The 16,531-nt window shown below is 46.8% G+C and overlaps 1 protein-coding gene across 1 annotated transcript; it reads right to left on the bottom strand.

Moving 5' to 3' along the window:
• Positions 1 to 1,320: 1,320 nt before the first annotated feature.
• Positions 1,321 to 16,310, bottom strand: LOC105738311 (zinc finger protein 814). The gene is made up of 3 exons (XM_030819482.1): positions 16,044 to 16,310; positions 5,996 to 6,122; positions 1,321 to 4,325 (listed from the first exon to the last, which is right to left on the bottom strand). Exons 1-3 carry the CDS (start codon positions 16,077 to 16,079, stop codon positions 2,170 to 2,172), a joined length of 2,319 nt encoding a protein of 772 aa, XP_030675342.1. The 5' UTR covers positions 16,080 to 16,310; the 3' UTR covers positions 1,321 to 2,169.
• Positions 16,311 to 16,531: the final 221 nt, after the last annotated feature.

Here is a 16,531-nt window from a genome sequence, read left to right as displayed (position 1 = left end):
TATCTGCATATTCATCACATACGTAGTGACTGGATCATTGTGGATGCCCTTTTAAAAGACATGCATTATGCTGCATGCAGTGGCTCACACCTGTAATCCCAGCACTTTGGGAGGCTGAGGCCAGATCACAAGGTCAGGAGTTCGAGACCAGCCTGGCCAACATGATGAAACCCCATCTCTACTAAAAATACAAAAATTAGCTGGGTGTGGTGGCATGTGCCTGTAGTCCCAGCTACTCGGGAGGCTGAGGCAGGAGAATCATTTGAACCTGGGAGGTGGAGGTTGCCATGAGCCAAGATTATGCCATTGCACTCCAGCCTGGGCAACAGGGCAAGACTCTGTCTCAAAAAAAAAAAAAAAAAAAAAAAAATGAGTTGCAGTTACACTATTCTGTCTCCTCCACTGCCTATAAAGTAATTCTATAAAATTATAATTTCACCTGATAGCATTACAATCTGTGATGTTATCCTACAGAATTCTGGATATCAGGGCATGTGTCTGCATTGCAACAGCTGGGGAACAGACTTCCCTCAGCTGTACCAAGTACAATGCAATAGACCTCGTAAAAGAATTTTGTCTTGTGCAAAAAACGCCAGAAATTGTCACAAAAAATGCCCTGTATCCAGCTGACCTATGAACCCACAAATTTTAGTATCCATGCTACAGATAAAGACCACAAAGCCCTGAAGGCCTTCTTTGGAGGCCTCTGGCAGCTGTGCAAAGCAGTCCACAAGTGGAGAAAGCTATGTTCTGCATTCATACTGTTCCATTAGCCACAAAGAGTTTAGCTATGCCAACAAAAGCTGTGACCCCCTTCATAGTAACAGGACCTACTTGTTTCTGAACCACCCATACAGTGACAACAACCCTCAAGATTGAAGAAGGCTGAAACAATAAGGCCTTCATAATAGCACAAACCAGAGAAATGGGAGGCAAGCTGTTCTTAGGATCATGACTTGGAGGGTAGAAAATTTGTCAAGATTGATGTGATACCCACAAGATCACTGAAAGACATAGTCCATCTTTTCAAGTCAACATAAGAGGCCTCTGGGACAAAAATGGGTAACGTCCATGCCATGACTTATCAGACAGAAAAAAATGACGAAGTGCTGAAGCTACTCAACAAATCCTTCTGTGACTCGATCAGAAATTAAAAGTTAAAAAAAAAAAAAAAGGCCAGGCACAGTAACTCACACCTCTAATCCCAGCATCTTTAGAGGCCAAGGTGAGAGGATCGCTTGAGCCAGGAGTTTAAGACCAGCCTGGGCAACATGGTGAGACCCTGTCTCTCCAAAACTTAAAAAATTAGTGGAGCATGGTAGTGCATGCCTATGGTTTCAGCTACTCAGGAATTTGAGGCAACAGAATCACTTAAGCCTGGGAGATCGAGGGTGCAGTGAAATGTGAACGCACCACTGCACGCCATCCTGAGTGACACAGTGACACCCTGTCAAAAAAAATCTAGCAAGGTGCCTGGGTAGAGTGAAAAATGCACTTTAGCTGCCGCATGCTTGGAACTTTTGCAGATGCTCAATAAATGACATTAAATCTAGGTAGGTGGCACCCTCAAAGGGTTACACTGAAAAAGAAATAACATTCCATATACATCTATGGTGTTTTTCTCATGTCAATGTTCGAGGCTCCAAAAAAGAAGGCTGAAGGCTTTCTTGCATTCATTATATTCAAAAGGCATTTCTGCAGTGGGAAGTCTCCTGTGTGTTATGAAGCTAGATTTCTACATAAATATCTCACATGTCACATTGGTAAGGCCCTGATCCAGTGTTAACTCTCTGACCTTGAAGGAGCACAGAGGTGTGGCTACAAAATTGCCCAAATGTATTTCATTTGTCTAGTATGAACTCTCTGATATTCAAGGAGAGAAGACCTTCAGGTAACTTTTTTTCCACATTTGCTGCAATCACAAGACCTTACTCCAGTGTGAACTCTCCTGTGTTTAACAAGACTGAAAGTTTCAGCAAAGGATTTCCCACATTCACTGCACTCATAAGGTGGTGTGACCAGTGTGAACTCTCTTATGAACACAGAATGCAGCTGTGGGTAGATGACTTCCCACAATCATTGCATTCATATGGCCTTTCTCCAGTGTGAACTCTCTGGTGTGCAATGAGGTGGTCCTTCTTGCTAAAAACTTTCTGACAATCCTCACACTCATATGGCTTTTCTCCAGTGTGAACTCTGGTGTACAAGGAGGCGAGACTCCTTATTAAATAATTTCCCACATTTCTCACATTTATGAGGCTTTTCTCCAGTGTGAACTCTCTTGTGTTTAGTGAGACTGGAGCTTTCAGCAAAACATTTTCCACATTCACTGCACTCATAAGGCTTTTCTCCAGTGTGAACTCTCTTGTGTTTAGTGAAACTGGAGCTTTCAGCAAAAGATTTTCCACATTCACTGCACTCATAAGGCTTTTCTCCAGTGTGAATTCGCTTATGAACACAGAATGTAGAGCTGTGGGTAAATGATTTTCCACAATCATTGCATTCATAAGGCCTTTCTCCAGTGTGAACTCTCTGATGTGCAATGAGTTGGTACTTGTTTCTAAAAAATTTCTGACAAGCTTCACAAGCATATGGCTTTTCTCCAGTGTGAATTCTCTGGTGTACAAGGAGGTGAGACTTCTGCTTAAATACTTTTCCACATTCCCTACACACATAAGGCTCTTCTCCAGTATGGCCATGCTGGTGTAGAATGAGGTTACCCCTGTGACTAAAACATTTCCCACATTCCCCACACTTAAAAGGTCTTTCTGTAGTGTGAACTCGCTGATGATTCCTAAGGTGTCCTTTTTCATTAAAAGATTTCCCACAGTCTCCACACTTGTAAGGTCTTTCTCCAGTGTGCATGCGCTGATGGTGAACAAGGCTGCGCTTATGACTAAAAGATTTCCCACATTCTCCACACTCATAAGGCCTTTCTCCAGTATGAACGCGCTGATGGCTCCTAAGGTGCCCGATTGAACTAAAAGATTTCCCACATTCTCCACACCCATAAGATCTTTCTCTAGGGTGAACTCGCTGATGTAGAATGAGGGTGCCCTTATGACTAAAAGATTTCCCACACTCTCCACACTCATAAAGTCTGTCTCCAGTGTGAATGTGCTGATGGTTCCTAAGATGTCCTTTTGAACTAAATGATTTCCCACATTCTCCACACTCATAAGGTCTTGCTCCAGTGTGAACTCGCTGGTGTAGAACGAGGTTGCCCTTTTGACTGAAAGATTTCCCACATTCTCCACACTGATAAAGTCTTTCTCCACTGTGAACTCGCTGATGGTGAACAAGGCTGCGCTTATGACTGAAAGACTTCACACATTCTCCACACTTGTAAGGTCTTTCTCCGGTGTGAACTCGTTGATGGCTCCTAAGATGTCCTTCTGAACTAAAATATTTCCCACATTCTTCACACCCATAAGGCTTTTCTCCAGTGTGAAATCGCTGATGTTGAATGAGGCTGCTCTTTTGACTAAAGGATTTCCCACATTCTCCACATTCATGTTTTTTGTCAGTGTGAACTCTCTGATGATTACTCAAGCTATCATATTTGCTAAAGGATTTCCCACATTCACCACATTCATAATGTTTTTTTTCAGTGTGAACTCTCTGATGATTACTGAAGCTAGCATATTTGCTAAAGGATTTCCCACATTCTCCACATTCATAAGGTCTTTTCACAGTGTGAACTCTCTGATGATTACTGAAGCTAACATATTTGCTAAAGGATTTCCCACATTCACAGCACACATAACATTCTTCTCTAGGGAGAAGTCTCTGGTGCTGACTGAGGATATGTTTGGTGCTAAAATGTTTCATGGATTCTCCACGGCTATAGTGAGCTCCCCCCCACTGAATGGGAGACACACACTCAGTTTTGCTCTTTGACTTCTCCCCAGTGTGACTGGCCTCCTGCTGGAGTAATCCTGACCTGGGCAAAAAGTCCTTCCCACTCTGACTGAAGACAGATGACTCCCCTGACACATGGAACTTACACCTCTTCACAAACAATGCCTCCTCAACACTGCCTCTGTAGGGCTTCTCACCAATGTACTCATTCTGGGGCTGATGAAAGTTTCCACTGTCATACAATTTATTCCCCCAGGACTCACACCTGTGCAGTTTCTGCTTGTGATGTGTTCCCTGATGATCTGCCACATGCAAAATGTCTCCCAAGATGGGGCCACACATCTCACAGTGGGGGGCCTTCTTGGGAGACACACCTGCCATAGGAGTCCTGACCTGAGTCTCTCTTTGTATATAAATATTCTGCTTAGAAGGTGCCGCCTCATCTTCCACTCCACACCAACAACCTGAAAGCAAGAAAATGCTGGTGAAGTGCATGTTAACTCTGGTGGGAAGGCACAGACCACCCACAAGTGTATCTGACAAACTGAGGAATTACTCCAAGGAAATACTTGGAGGAACAGAATGTTGGTTTCAGGTGGAAGATGGTGCTATTTATTATTACTGGACTATAAAGGTCACAGAGTGTAGGAGGCCTCATAGGATAAAGGACACAACCATGTATGTAACACAGGGAGTACAGGCAGGGTCTACAATTCCCACATCTGCAAACCACTCATCTGCAGAACTTTATGTCCTCATGACATGTGAGTGCTGTAGAGAGGGATTTGTCCAGGACAAGGAAAACACAAGCACAACACAGCAGCTACTGCTTGAGGAGAGTTTAACAAAGTATATATATTTGTTAACAAAATCTCTATGCCAACACTGGAGAGAACACTGTAGATGGTGACGTATGTAAAATGGATGAGATTTGGGGTCCAGAGATGTGAAGATTAGATAGGAGAATGGATATTAGAGTACAAGTTCGTGTATGAGTAGGTCAAAGGTTAAAAAAGAAAGAGTAGAAGTGATAAGGTAGATAAGTGTGAGGCTCTCGAGGATGAGGAAGAAAAGACAAATTATGTGTGCCTACTTCCCTTGCCACAAAAATACTACTAAAATAGAACAGGTTGTTGGTATGCTTTCAATAAAGCCCTGATTCCATGACCTCCTCCAGGGTGCCACTCTTTTTTTTTTTTTTTGAGACAGAGTCTCACTCTGTCACCCAGGCTGGAGTGCAGTGGCATGATCTGGGCTCCCTGCAACCTCCCTTCCTGGGTTCAAGCAATTCTCTGCCTCAGCCTCCTGAGTCGCTGGGATTACAGGCATGTGCCACCAGGCCTGACTAATTTTGGTATTTTTAATAGAGACAGGGTTTCACCATCTTGGCCAGGCTGGTCTTGAACTCCTGACCTCATGATCCACCTGCCTGGGCCTCCCAAAGTGCTGGGATTACAGGAGTGAGCCACCATCCCCAGCCCAGGGTGCCACTCTTGAGGCACTCATTCCTTCTGAGCCCATTATGCTGAGGCTGAATTCATTTGCAGCTTCTGGATCAAATGGAGGACTGTGCCTCCCACCAGAAGGATGACCAAATACATGGAAATGAATAACGTACAGACTAAGGGAAAGACAGAACAAGGGAACAGCCAACGGTGCCTCAGAACAACTCAGCCCATGAAAGCCCACGAGAGAAAAAAACTGAGTATTTCAAGGAGAATTTCTAAAGGTCTTGTAAGAACAGCCTCTGGTCTATGTGGGCAGTGATGTAGTCTGTGAAGGCAATTCCCGCCACAGGAAGGCATAAGAAAATATCAGCTAGAGAAAGAAAGTAGACTCTGGGTACACAGGAACCTGAAATCTGGACAAGGACACCCAAACATCCACAGGACTAACAAGGTGGGCTTCTGACTATGAATCCCTCCCTGGGAACCTGCAGTGAAGCAGGTGTTGGGGCTGCTCCAAGAAAGGAGTAGGGCAGTATGTACACCTCAGTCCTACCAACCAAGAACCTACCCATAGAACTGAAGCAGGAAGCTGTGTCCATGCTCCTGACATGAGAAAGTCTTGCCAATGGGGAAAGAGGGGGGGGAACAGACTAGCTCAGGTCACAGGGTGATTGTGAGCAACTTACCCAGGGAGGATATAAGTGCCAGGTTCTCCAGGGTCACATCACGGTACAGGCATCTCTGAGCCTCACTAAGGAGATTCCATTCCTCCCAGGTAAAGTTCACAGCCACGTCTTCAAAAGTCACTGTGCCCTGTTATGATGTTAACAAATGAAACTACAAACCGCCCCTATGCTGACGTATCACAATCCATCTCTCCCACACATCTACTCTCGCACATCCTCCTTTCAAGGTCCTCAAATCATAGGGGAAACTAGGCCCATTGGTCATGGGGTACAGCCACCACCAACAATAATTAGGTGAACAAATAGGTATCTATGTGGTGGCTGTGACATAAAGTCCACCCCCTCCTGACAGGCACTTCCCCTAGTATGGCCGAGGTCATGGAAAGCCCAATTTGGCACCTTCAGCACAGCAGAGATACCCTCTCTGAATGCACCTGATTCTTTTTTTTTTTTTTTGAGATGGAGTCTCGCTGTGTCGCCCAGGCTGGAGTGCAGTGGCGCAATCTCGGCTCACTGCAAGCTCTGCCTCCTGGGTTCACGTCATTCTCCTGCCTCAGCCTCTCCAAGTAGCTGGAACTACAGGCGCCCACCACCACGCCCGGCTAATTTCTTTTTTTTTTGTATTTTTAGTAGAGACGGGGTTTCACCATGTTAGCCAGGATGGTCTCGATCTCCTGACCTCGTGATCTGCCCACCTCGGCCTCCCAAAGTGCTGGGATTACAAGCGTGAGCCACCGCGCCCAGCCCTATGCACCTGATTCTTTAGACTTCCAGGTACATTCCTTGTCCATCCCCAGCTGACTGCCACACACACCACTGGCCTCTACAACTTAAAGTATATTTTGTTTGTTTGTTTGAGACAGAGTCTCACTCTGTCGCCAGGCTGAAGTGTAGTGGCATGATCTCAGCTCACTGCAACCTCCACCTCCTGGGTTCAAGCAATTATCCTGCCTCAGCCTCCCGAGCAGCTGGGATTACAGGCATTTGCCACCACGCCTGGCTAATTTCTATATTTTTAATAGAGATGGCATTTCACCATATTGGGCAGGCTGGTTTCAAACTCCTGATGTCAAATGATCCACCCGCCTCAGCCTCCTGAAGTGCTGGGATTATAGGCATGAGCCGCTGCACCCGTTCAGATACATTACTTAAGAATGTGAAGTGGCCAGTCATGGTGTCTCACACCTGTAATCCGCACTCTGGGAGGCCAAAGTGGAAGAACTGCTTGATTCCAGGAGTTCAAGACCGGCCTGGACAACACAGCAAGGTCTTTTTCTACATACACACACACACACACACACCAGGGAAAAAATTTTAAATATATAAAAAGAGAGTTAAATGGGAAAGAAACTTGCACTCAGGCCATTTGTGGTCGTACCAGTATCACCAGGCATCCAGGTGGCAAATCACATTGGGCCTTCATTTTTGGCCTTACACTACATCGTAGCTGACACCATCCAGAGTGTATGGCCCATTCAAACCAGATCCACTATTACCACAGAATTGCAATTCTATTGGATCCTCAAAGGAGTGGTGGTCTCAAGTAATTCTATGAAGGCCTCCTTGCATGGCTCCACAGCAACACAGAACCATGTGTGGCTTCAGCTATCCATGACCTTATTCCACTTCTGTGCTACACTTGCCAACCCCTTGGCAATGATGACCTTTCCCTCAATTACTCCTGTACTTCTGCCTGCATCTCATCTCTATTATCTCCATGGAAGTCCACCCCATGACAAGCTATGCCCTCTGACACACCCTACATTCATTGTCACTTACCTCCCTCTCCTGTGTGAATGCATAACACAGGTTATGAATGCCAATAATGTCACCCAGGGAACCAAGCAAAACATCTAGTCCCCAGCCTCCAACCAGTCCTTTCTGGCTCCCTAAAAGATTTACTACCTTATTATGAAGTGTGCCCTCCAAAATGGGACCCATGGCTAATGCACCTTAGTCCACACATTAGCTATCATATACTGGATGTCTCCAATATCAATTCCTTCCCAGATATCCCAACCTATGTGGACAAGCATCTCAGGCTCCGAGCATGGTGAAAACAACCCTCCTTATATCCCCAGTGACTATTATGCCTACTCCCAACTTGCTCATCTCAGCTGATACAGCTTCTATCACTGCTGCTGCTAAGACCAAAAACCCTAGGGTTGCCGGGCACGGTGGCGCAAGCCTGTAATCCCAGCACTTTGGAAGGCTGAGGCGGGTGGATCACCTGAGGTCAGGAGTTCAAGACCAGCCTGACCAATACAGTGAAACTCTGTCCCTACTAAAATTACAAAAATTAGCCGGGCGTGATGGTGTGTACCTCCTGTAGTCCCAGCTACTCAGGAGGCTGAGGCAGGAGAATTGCTTGAACCTGGGAGGCAGAGGTTGCAGTGAGCAGAGATCACGCTACTGCACTCCAGCCTGGTGATAGAACAAGACTCCACCTTAAAAAAAAAAAGCAAAAACAAAAAAACCCCAGCGTCATACCTGAAACCCTCTTGCATGTCCTTACCAACCACATTAGAAAATCTAGCTGCTCTTTTACCAAATGTAAATCACAATTCTAGCGACATCTCCTCGGCCAACAATCATCCATTAAACCTCACCTGGATGACAGAATGAGCCTCAACGCTGTCTTCCTTCCTCCTCCCTTAACCCCATGTTCCTTTCTCCAATATGGAGCCAGACGGAACTGAAGTAACATCACCTCCCCACTCTGATCAGTTTTATCTCTGAGCATTTCACATATTGCTACCAAATCCAGGGCTGACCTTCTAAGTTTCACTTAAATGTTTCACACAGTTTCACTGAAATGGGAATACCTCCATACAACCTGTGTTATGGACTTAGGGCCTAGGGTTTAGGGTTTCTCTAGTGTTCCCGATTGAAAGGACTGAGTTCCAGAGGTGCAACAGAGCAGGATGGCAGAATAGAAAGCAGCATCCATCACACCCTTAACAGAACACCAATTTTTTTTTTAATAGAGTCTCTCTCTGTCACCATGGCTGGAGTACAGTGGCACGATCTTGGCTCACTGCAACTTCTGCCTCCTGGGTTCAAGCAATTCTCCCTAATTCTCCCTGCCTCAGCCTCCCAAGTAGCTGGGATTACAGGTGCCTGCCACCACACCCAACTAATTTTTGTATTTTTAGTAGAGACGTAGTTTTGCCATGTTGGCCAGGCTGGTCTCGAATTCCTGACTTCAGTTGATCCGCCTGCCTCAGCCTCCCAAAGTGCTGGGATTACAGGCCTGAGCCACCCACCATGCCCGGCCCAGAACACCAAATTTAAACACTATCAACACACAAAAAAATCACCTTTGTACGAACCAAAAATGAAGTGAGCACTCACAGTATCTGGATTTAATTTTGTATTACTGGAAATGGCACTAAAAGGGGCTGTAGAGTCTTGAGTTGCCAATGCCACCCCTCCCCATCCCCCAGCAGTACCTGCTTGTTGTGGAGAATCTGTGCTCCTGGGAAGGAAAAGCACAGTGACTGTCAGACGTTGCATGGAACTCAGTGCTTCCTGTCATAGCAGAAAGCAAAACTGGGCTGAACTCAATGGACACCTACCCAGGGAGTGAGCATATGGAGCAGCCCAGCCAGAGGGGAATCGCCCACCCCCAATGGTCGGGACTTGAGATCTGGCAAGCATTGCCACTGAGGGCTGGAGGGCTCTGAAGTCCTAAATAAACTTGAAAGGTGATCGAGGCCACAAGGACTGCAACCCCTAGGCATGTCCTCTGCTGAGCTGGGCTCCAAGTCAGTGGACCTGGTTGGGTTGGGAGAGCACAACCTACTGAGACACCAGTTAGGGTAGCTAAGGGCGTGCTTGTGCCACCCCTCGTGCAACCCTAGGCTACTTGGCTCCTTCCTTCCACTCGAAGAGAGGAGAGGGGACAGCAAAAAGAACTTTGTCTTGCATTTTGGATGTCACCTCAGCCACAGGATAGGGCACTGGGCAGGGTTGTGAGGACCCATTCCAGGCCCACCCAGATAATATTTCTAGACACACTCTGGACCAAAACAGAATCCGCTGCCTTGAAGGGAAGAACTCAGTCATGGGAGGACCCATCACCTTCCAACTAAACAACCCTTGGACCCTGAATAACTAGCAGCAGTACCCAGCTAGTATGCGATGGCACTGGGTGAGACTCTGAGACATGCCAGCTTCAGATATAACACAGCACACTGCTAGCTCACAGCACACTGCTAGCTGTGGTGCTTACGGTCAGAGACCCCACCTGCTTGAGAATAACAGAGGAAAAAGTCAAGGGGACCTTGTCTTGCACCTCAGCTACCAGCTCAACCACAGAGGGACAGAGCACCAAGAAGTCTCTTGGGGTCCCTCATTCCAGGCCTTGGTTCGTGGATGACATTGCTGGACCTGCCCTGGGTGAGTCTTGAAGAGTGAGCCTCAGACCAGGCAACATTCACCACAAGCTGACTGAAGAGCTCCTAGCCCTTAATGGAACCTCAGTGGTAGTCTGACAGCACTCCCTGTGGGCCTGTGCTGGTGGTGGCCCCAGAGTGAGGCTGCTGTGCCTATGGAAAGGGGATGGAAGAGTGGGAAGGACTGTAACATGTAGTTTGAGTGCCAGCTCAGCTGCAGTGCAAAGGAACACCAGGTAGATTTCTAAGGACTTTTACTCCAATCCCTGGCTCATGGATGGCATCTCTATACCAACCTGAGGCCTGGGGAACTCACCGTCCTAAGGAGAAGGACATAAGCCTGTCTGGCTTTGCCACCTGCTGACTGTACAGGGCGAGGGCCTTGAGGGAACACAGGCAATAGCCATGTAGTGGTTACAGGAGCCTTGGGTGAAACCTAGTGCTGTGCTGGCTTCAGCTGTCACCCAGCACATCCCCAGTGGTGGTAGCTAAAGGGGTGCTTCTGTCCCAACCCCCAGTTTCAGGCACTTCAGCACTGACAAAGGGATGCTGGGACAAAGTGAGGGAAGACTCAACAAGAGTCTCTACCTGTTAATGCAGGGCATTCTTTCAGATCTTACTCAAGACCACAAAGGTGGTATAGCTCTCTGAATCTGCAAGAGTCACAGCATGACTGAGTGTGGGGTTCCCCCTAAAGTAGATCCAGCTTAGATAACAAGACCCAAGTCCTTTCAAATACCTGGAAAGTCTTCCTAAGAAGGACAGGTACAAATGAGCCCAGACGGTGAAGCCTACAATAAACACCTAACTCTTTAATGCCCAGACACTGACGAATATCTACAAGCATCAACGCCAACCAGGAAAACGTGACCTCACCAAAGAAACTAAATAAAGCACCAAGGACCAATCCTGGAGAAACAGAGATATGTGATCTTTCAGACAGATAATTCAAGATAGCTATTTTGAGGAATTTCTCAAGACAAACACAGAGAAAGAATTCAGAATTCTATCAGATAAATTTGGCAAAGTAATTAAAATAATTCAATAGAACTGGCCGGGTGTGGTGGCTCACACTTGTAATCCCAGCACTTTGGGAGGCCAAGGCAGGCGGATCATGAAGTCAGGAGATCGAGACCATCCTGGCTAACATGGTGAAACCCTGTCTGTACTAAAAATACAAAAAATTAGCCGGGCGAGGTGGCGGGCACCTGTAGTCCCAGCTTCGCGGGAGGCTGAGGCAGGAGAATGGCGTGAATCCCAGAGGGCGGAGCCTGCAGTGAGCTGAGATCACGCCACTGCACTCTAGCCTGGGTGACAGCGAGACTCCGCCTCAAAAAAAAAAAAAAATAGAACTGGCCTGGCATGATGGCTCACGCCTGTAATCCCAGCACTTTGGGAGGCCAAGGTGGGCGGATCATGAGGTCAAGAGATAGAGACTATCCTGGCCGATATGGTGAAACCCCGTTTCTACTAAAAATACAAAAATTAGCCGGACATGGTAGTGCACACCTTAGTCCCACCTACTCAGGAGGCTGAGCCAGGAGAATCGCTTGAACCTGGGAGGCAGAGGCTGCATTGAGCCGAGATTGCACCACTGCATTCCAGCCTGGGTGACAGAGGGCGACCCTGTCTCAAAAAAAATAATAATAAAAATAAAAAATAAAAATAAATGGATTAAAAAAGACTTAAATCTAAAACCTAAAACTATGAAACTACTACCAAAAAAGACTGAAGTGGGCAAAGACTTCTTTATTTTTTTTTGAGATGAAGTCTCACTCTGTTGCCCAGGCTGGAGTGCAATGGCATAATCTCGGCTCACTGCAACTTCCACCTCCCAGGTTCAAGTGATTCTCCTGCCTCAGCCTCCAAGTAGCTGTGATTACAGGCATGTACCACCACACCCAGCTAATTTTTCTATTTTTAGTAGAGATGGGGTTTCCCATGTTGCCCAGGCTGGTCTCAAACTCCTGACCTCAGGTGATCTGCCCGCCTTGGCCTCCCAAAGTGCTGGGATTACAGGTGTGAGTCACCGAACCTGGCAGACAAAGACTTCTTGAATAATACCTTTCAAGCACAGGCAACCAAAGCAAAATTGGACTAATGGCATCAGATCAAGTTAAAAAGCTTCTGTACAGCAAAGAAAACAATCAACTAAGTGAAGAGATAACCCACAGAATGGGAGAAAATATCTGCAAACTACCCATCTGCAAAGGGATTAATTACCAGAATATATAGAGTTCAAACAACTCTATAGGAAAAACTCTTAATAATCCCATTTAAAAATCTCAATAGACATTTCTCAAAAGAAGACATACAGTCAGGAGCAGTGCCTCCCAGCTATAATCATAGCAGTTTGGGAGACTGAGGCAGGAAGATCACTTGAGCCTAGGAGTTTATAACCACCCTGTTTAACCAGTGAGACCTCCATCTCTATAAAAAAGTTTAAAAGCTAGCCAAGGCAAGGTGGCACATGCCTGTGGTCCCTGCCACTTGGGAGGCTGAGGTAGCAGGATAGCCTGAGCCCAGGAGGTCGAAGTGAGCCATCATCACACTCCAGCACTCCAGCCTGGGTGACAGAGCAAGATTCTGTCTCAAAAATACAAACAAAAGACAATGACATACAAATGGCAAACAGGTATAGGAAGAGGTGCTCAATATCACTGGTCATAAGAGAATGCACATCATCTCACCCCATTAAAATGGCTTATGTCCAAAAGACAGGCAATAACAAATGCTAGTGAGGATGTGAAGAAAAAAGACCTCTCGTAGGCTGTTGGTGGGAATGGAAATTAGTACCACCACTAGGGAGAACAGTTTGGGGGTTCCTCAAAAAACTAAACATTAAGCTACCATATAATCTGCACTCCCATGTTTGCTGCAGTACTCACCGTTCACAGCAGCTAAGACTTGGAAGCAACCTAAGTGTTCATCAACAGATGAATGGATAAAGAAAACGTGGGCTGGACGTGGTGGCTCACACCTGTAATCCCAGCACTTTGGGAGGACCAGGCCAGCGGATCACAAGGTCAGGAGATGGAGACCATCCTGGCTAACACAGTGAAATCCCATCTGTACTAAAAATACAAAAAATTACCTGGGCATGGTGGCACATATGTTTAGTCTCAGCTACTCGGGAGGCTGAGACATGAGAATCACTTGAACCTAGGAGGCAGAGGTTGCAGTGAGCCAAGATCGCACCACTGCACTCCAGCCTGGGTGACAGAGAGGGACTCCATCTCAAAAAAAAAAAAAAAAAAAAAAAAAAAAAGATAGAAAATGTGAGGGCATGGTGTCTCACACCTGTAATCTCAGCATTTCGGGAGGCTGAGGGGGGTGGATCATGAGGTCAGGAGTTCCAAACCAGCCTGGCCAAAATGGTGAAACCCTGTCTCTACTAAAACTACAACAATTAGCCAGGCGTGATGGCAAGCACCTGTAATCCCAGCTACTCGGGAGGCTGAGGCAGGAGAATTGCTTCAACCCAGGAGGCGGAGATTGCAGTGAGCCGAGATCACACCATTGCACTCCTGCCTGGGCAACAAGAGTGAAACCCCATCTCAAGAAAATAAAACAAAATAAAAAATAAAGACTGCATCTAACTAGGTAAGGTCACAAACAAGCAAACTCTTCCACTATCAGTTCTCACCAGAGGATTCTGTAACTATAAAAGATTAGGCCTTCAGCAGCTCAAAAGGGCCGTCCTGACAGTCACTTTTAATAAAAACTCAGCATCTGCTGCCTAAGGCTCTGCCACCCCAAAGACTCTTCCTTGTAAGACTGCAGGCCAACTGCCCACCAACTGGCCCAGACCAGGATGACTTTTGTCTTCTTTGCTCCCTCTAAACTGGTTCCATAATGTTTACTCCTATCTCTTTTTACTCTTGATGCTAAACATTATTTTGTTCGTTGTGTTGTAATGCCCAACCTTGTTTTCACCAACCCTGTTTTTAGACTCTCACTTTTGCTCTGTTAATCACCTAGCCTCGTTTCCACATGAATAGACTCCCTTAGCTGAGAAAGCCAGATGAGCTCCATCTGGCCTCCTTGATTTACAAGACATTAAGGACTCCTTACCCACCCCCCTTTCCTCAAGGAGTTAACTTGTGTAAGCAGATTCCCAACATATCAAAGGAGTCCAATTAACGGATAAGGTACTGGAACAAACCATGTATGAAGTTCCCAGGATTTTGCTCAAAAGATAACACCATAAAGCCTTGAGTTTGTGTCCAGAGTAGTGCCCATATCTAACTCTTATGAAGGATTTAGAGCACCGCACCTGGTACCTTGCCTTTTTGTAACCAATTGTCTTTTAAATTGTTTCTCTGTAACCATTTGTCCTTTTAATTTTTTGCATGTTTTTACTTCTGAAGAGTTGTTGCATTTAAGCTCCCCTCCCCTTCCTAAACTAAAGTATAAAAGTTAATCAAGCCCCTTCCTTGGGGCCGAGAGAATTTTGGGCGTTAGCCGTCTCTTTGGCCGCCAGCTGAATAAAGGACTCTTAATTCGTCTCAAAGTGTGGCGTTTTTCTAACTCTCTCGGGTACAACAGTGTTATGTTTAACCTATAACACTTACATGTTAAGTATACCATTGTGTATGTCAGGCCTCTGAGCCCAAGCCAAGCCATCGCATCCCCTGTGACTTGCACGTATACATCCAGATGGCCTGAAGTAACTGAAGATCCACAAAAGAAGTAAAAATAGCCTTAATTGATGACATTCCACCATTGTTTGTTTCTGCCCCACCCTAACTGATCAATGTACTTTGTAATCTCCCCCACCCTTAAGAAGGTACTTTGTAATCTCCCCCACCCTTAAGAAGGTACTTTGTAATCTCCCCCACACCCTTAAGGTTCTTTGTAATTCCTCCTACCCCTGAGAATGTACTTTGCGAGATCCACCCCCTGCCCCCAAAATATTGCTCTTAACTTCACCTCCTATCCCAAAACCTATAAGAACTAATGATAATCCACCACTCTTTGCTGACTCTTCGCCTGCACCCAGGTGAAATAAACAGCCATGTTGCTCACACAAAGCCTGTTTGGTGGTCTCTTCACACGGAAGCGCATGAAAGTGTATGGTTTGCTATATTGACTGACTTGTGGTGTGTCTTCAGCCTCTGTGCCCATGGCCGACTACCAAGTGAACTGGAATCACTAGAGAATTGCCTCCTTCGAACTCCATTTAGCTCATGGCTTTCGTGGACTCAAATGTCATCAGTAAACACCTGACACTGTGGAAAGACACAAACATGCGTGGACCTTATTATCTCTACCCTTGCAATGCTCATGACATCCCTCCTTTCTTCGAAAATCTCCATGCCTTCTAGCGTCCTCACATGAGTGCAAAGCCCCCAGCCTGCTTGCTCTTCCAGGTGGAGCTCCGCCTCATAATTTGCTCCCAACAGGCACCTGTCGACCCCAGATTCCATCCTTCCGGCTCAGTTCACCTCCAGGCCTTTGCCCGCGCCAGTCCCTGTGCCTGTCTGTCTCCCCACCGCATCCCACGGGTGTCAGAAATGGGGCCCCTCCGGCGAGCGCCTCAGTGTCCCAACGCCGGCATCCGGGCTGCAGAGCCCTGAGCAGGCGCTGCTACCTCGCTGCTTTTGGGTGACTATGAGGTGACCTGAGGACATGGAAGGCGCCACAATTACCTGAGCGGAGAGCCTCAGCGTGGCCGCCGCAGCCATCGAACCACGTGGTTTTAAGCAGCGTCGGGAGGAGAGGGCGACCAGCCAGGAGATATGGGAACGACGGTCCCTATCCTGGCCCAGGAGTGGGTCACGCTGGGCGCTGTCACAGAGCTCCAGAGTCGCCTCTGTGCAGCGGAGGACAACTGCTCTCCGCCTTCTGGGTTCAGTCACCGCAACGCCGACCTAGCGCTCCCGAGCTTCTCTGACAAACCCAACACCAATCAAAATGGCCGCCACCAGAGGGCGCCGGAAGTCCGGACCCATTGTCACGTGCACACAGGAAACGCCTTTATTCTGAGCCCTCATGGCTCTTCCACGCTATCATTCGAGGCGGAGTTTTCTGGGTAATGTAGTTCTCTAGGTAACAAGGAGGGTAAAGGGCGCAATTCCTAGAGGCGCTTCTGCAGGAAAAACCCAGCTCCACCTCAGGAGTATCCTTTTTTTTTTTT

Source organism: Nomascus leucogenys, chromosome 10, assembly GCF_006542625.1.
Source record: "Nomascus leucogenys isolate Asia chromosome 10, Asia_NLE_v1, whole genome shotgun sequence".
Lineage (NCBI taxonomy): Eukaryota > Metazoa > Chordata > Mammalia > Primates > Hylobatidae > Nomascus > Nomascus leucogenys.
This window is presented reverse-complemented; position numbering and strand designations above follow the sequence as displayed.

Bases quoted from the DNA above. Each gene is read 5' to 3' on its own strand.
- LOC105738311 (XM_030819482.1), bottom strand. From the start codon at position 16,079: ATGGCTGCGGCGGCCACGCTGAGGCTCTCCGCTCAG. The intron at 6,123-16,043 runs GTAATTGTGGCG...ACATCATAACAG, and splicing joins CGCTGAGGCTCTCCGCTCAG to GGCACAGTGACTTTTGAAGA. The intron at 4,326-5,995 runs GTAAGTTGCTCA...TCTTGCTTTCAG, and splicing joins GGCACTTATATCCTCCCTGG to GTTGTTGGTGTGGAGTGGAA.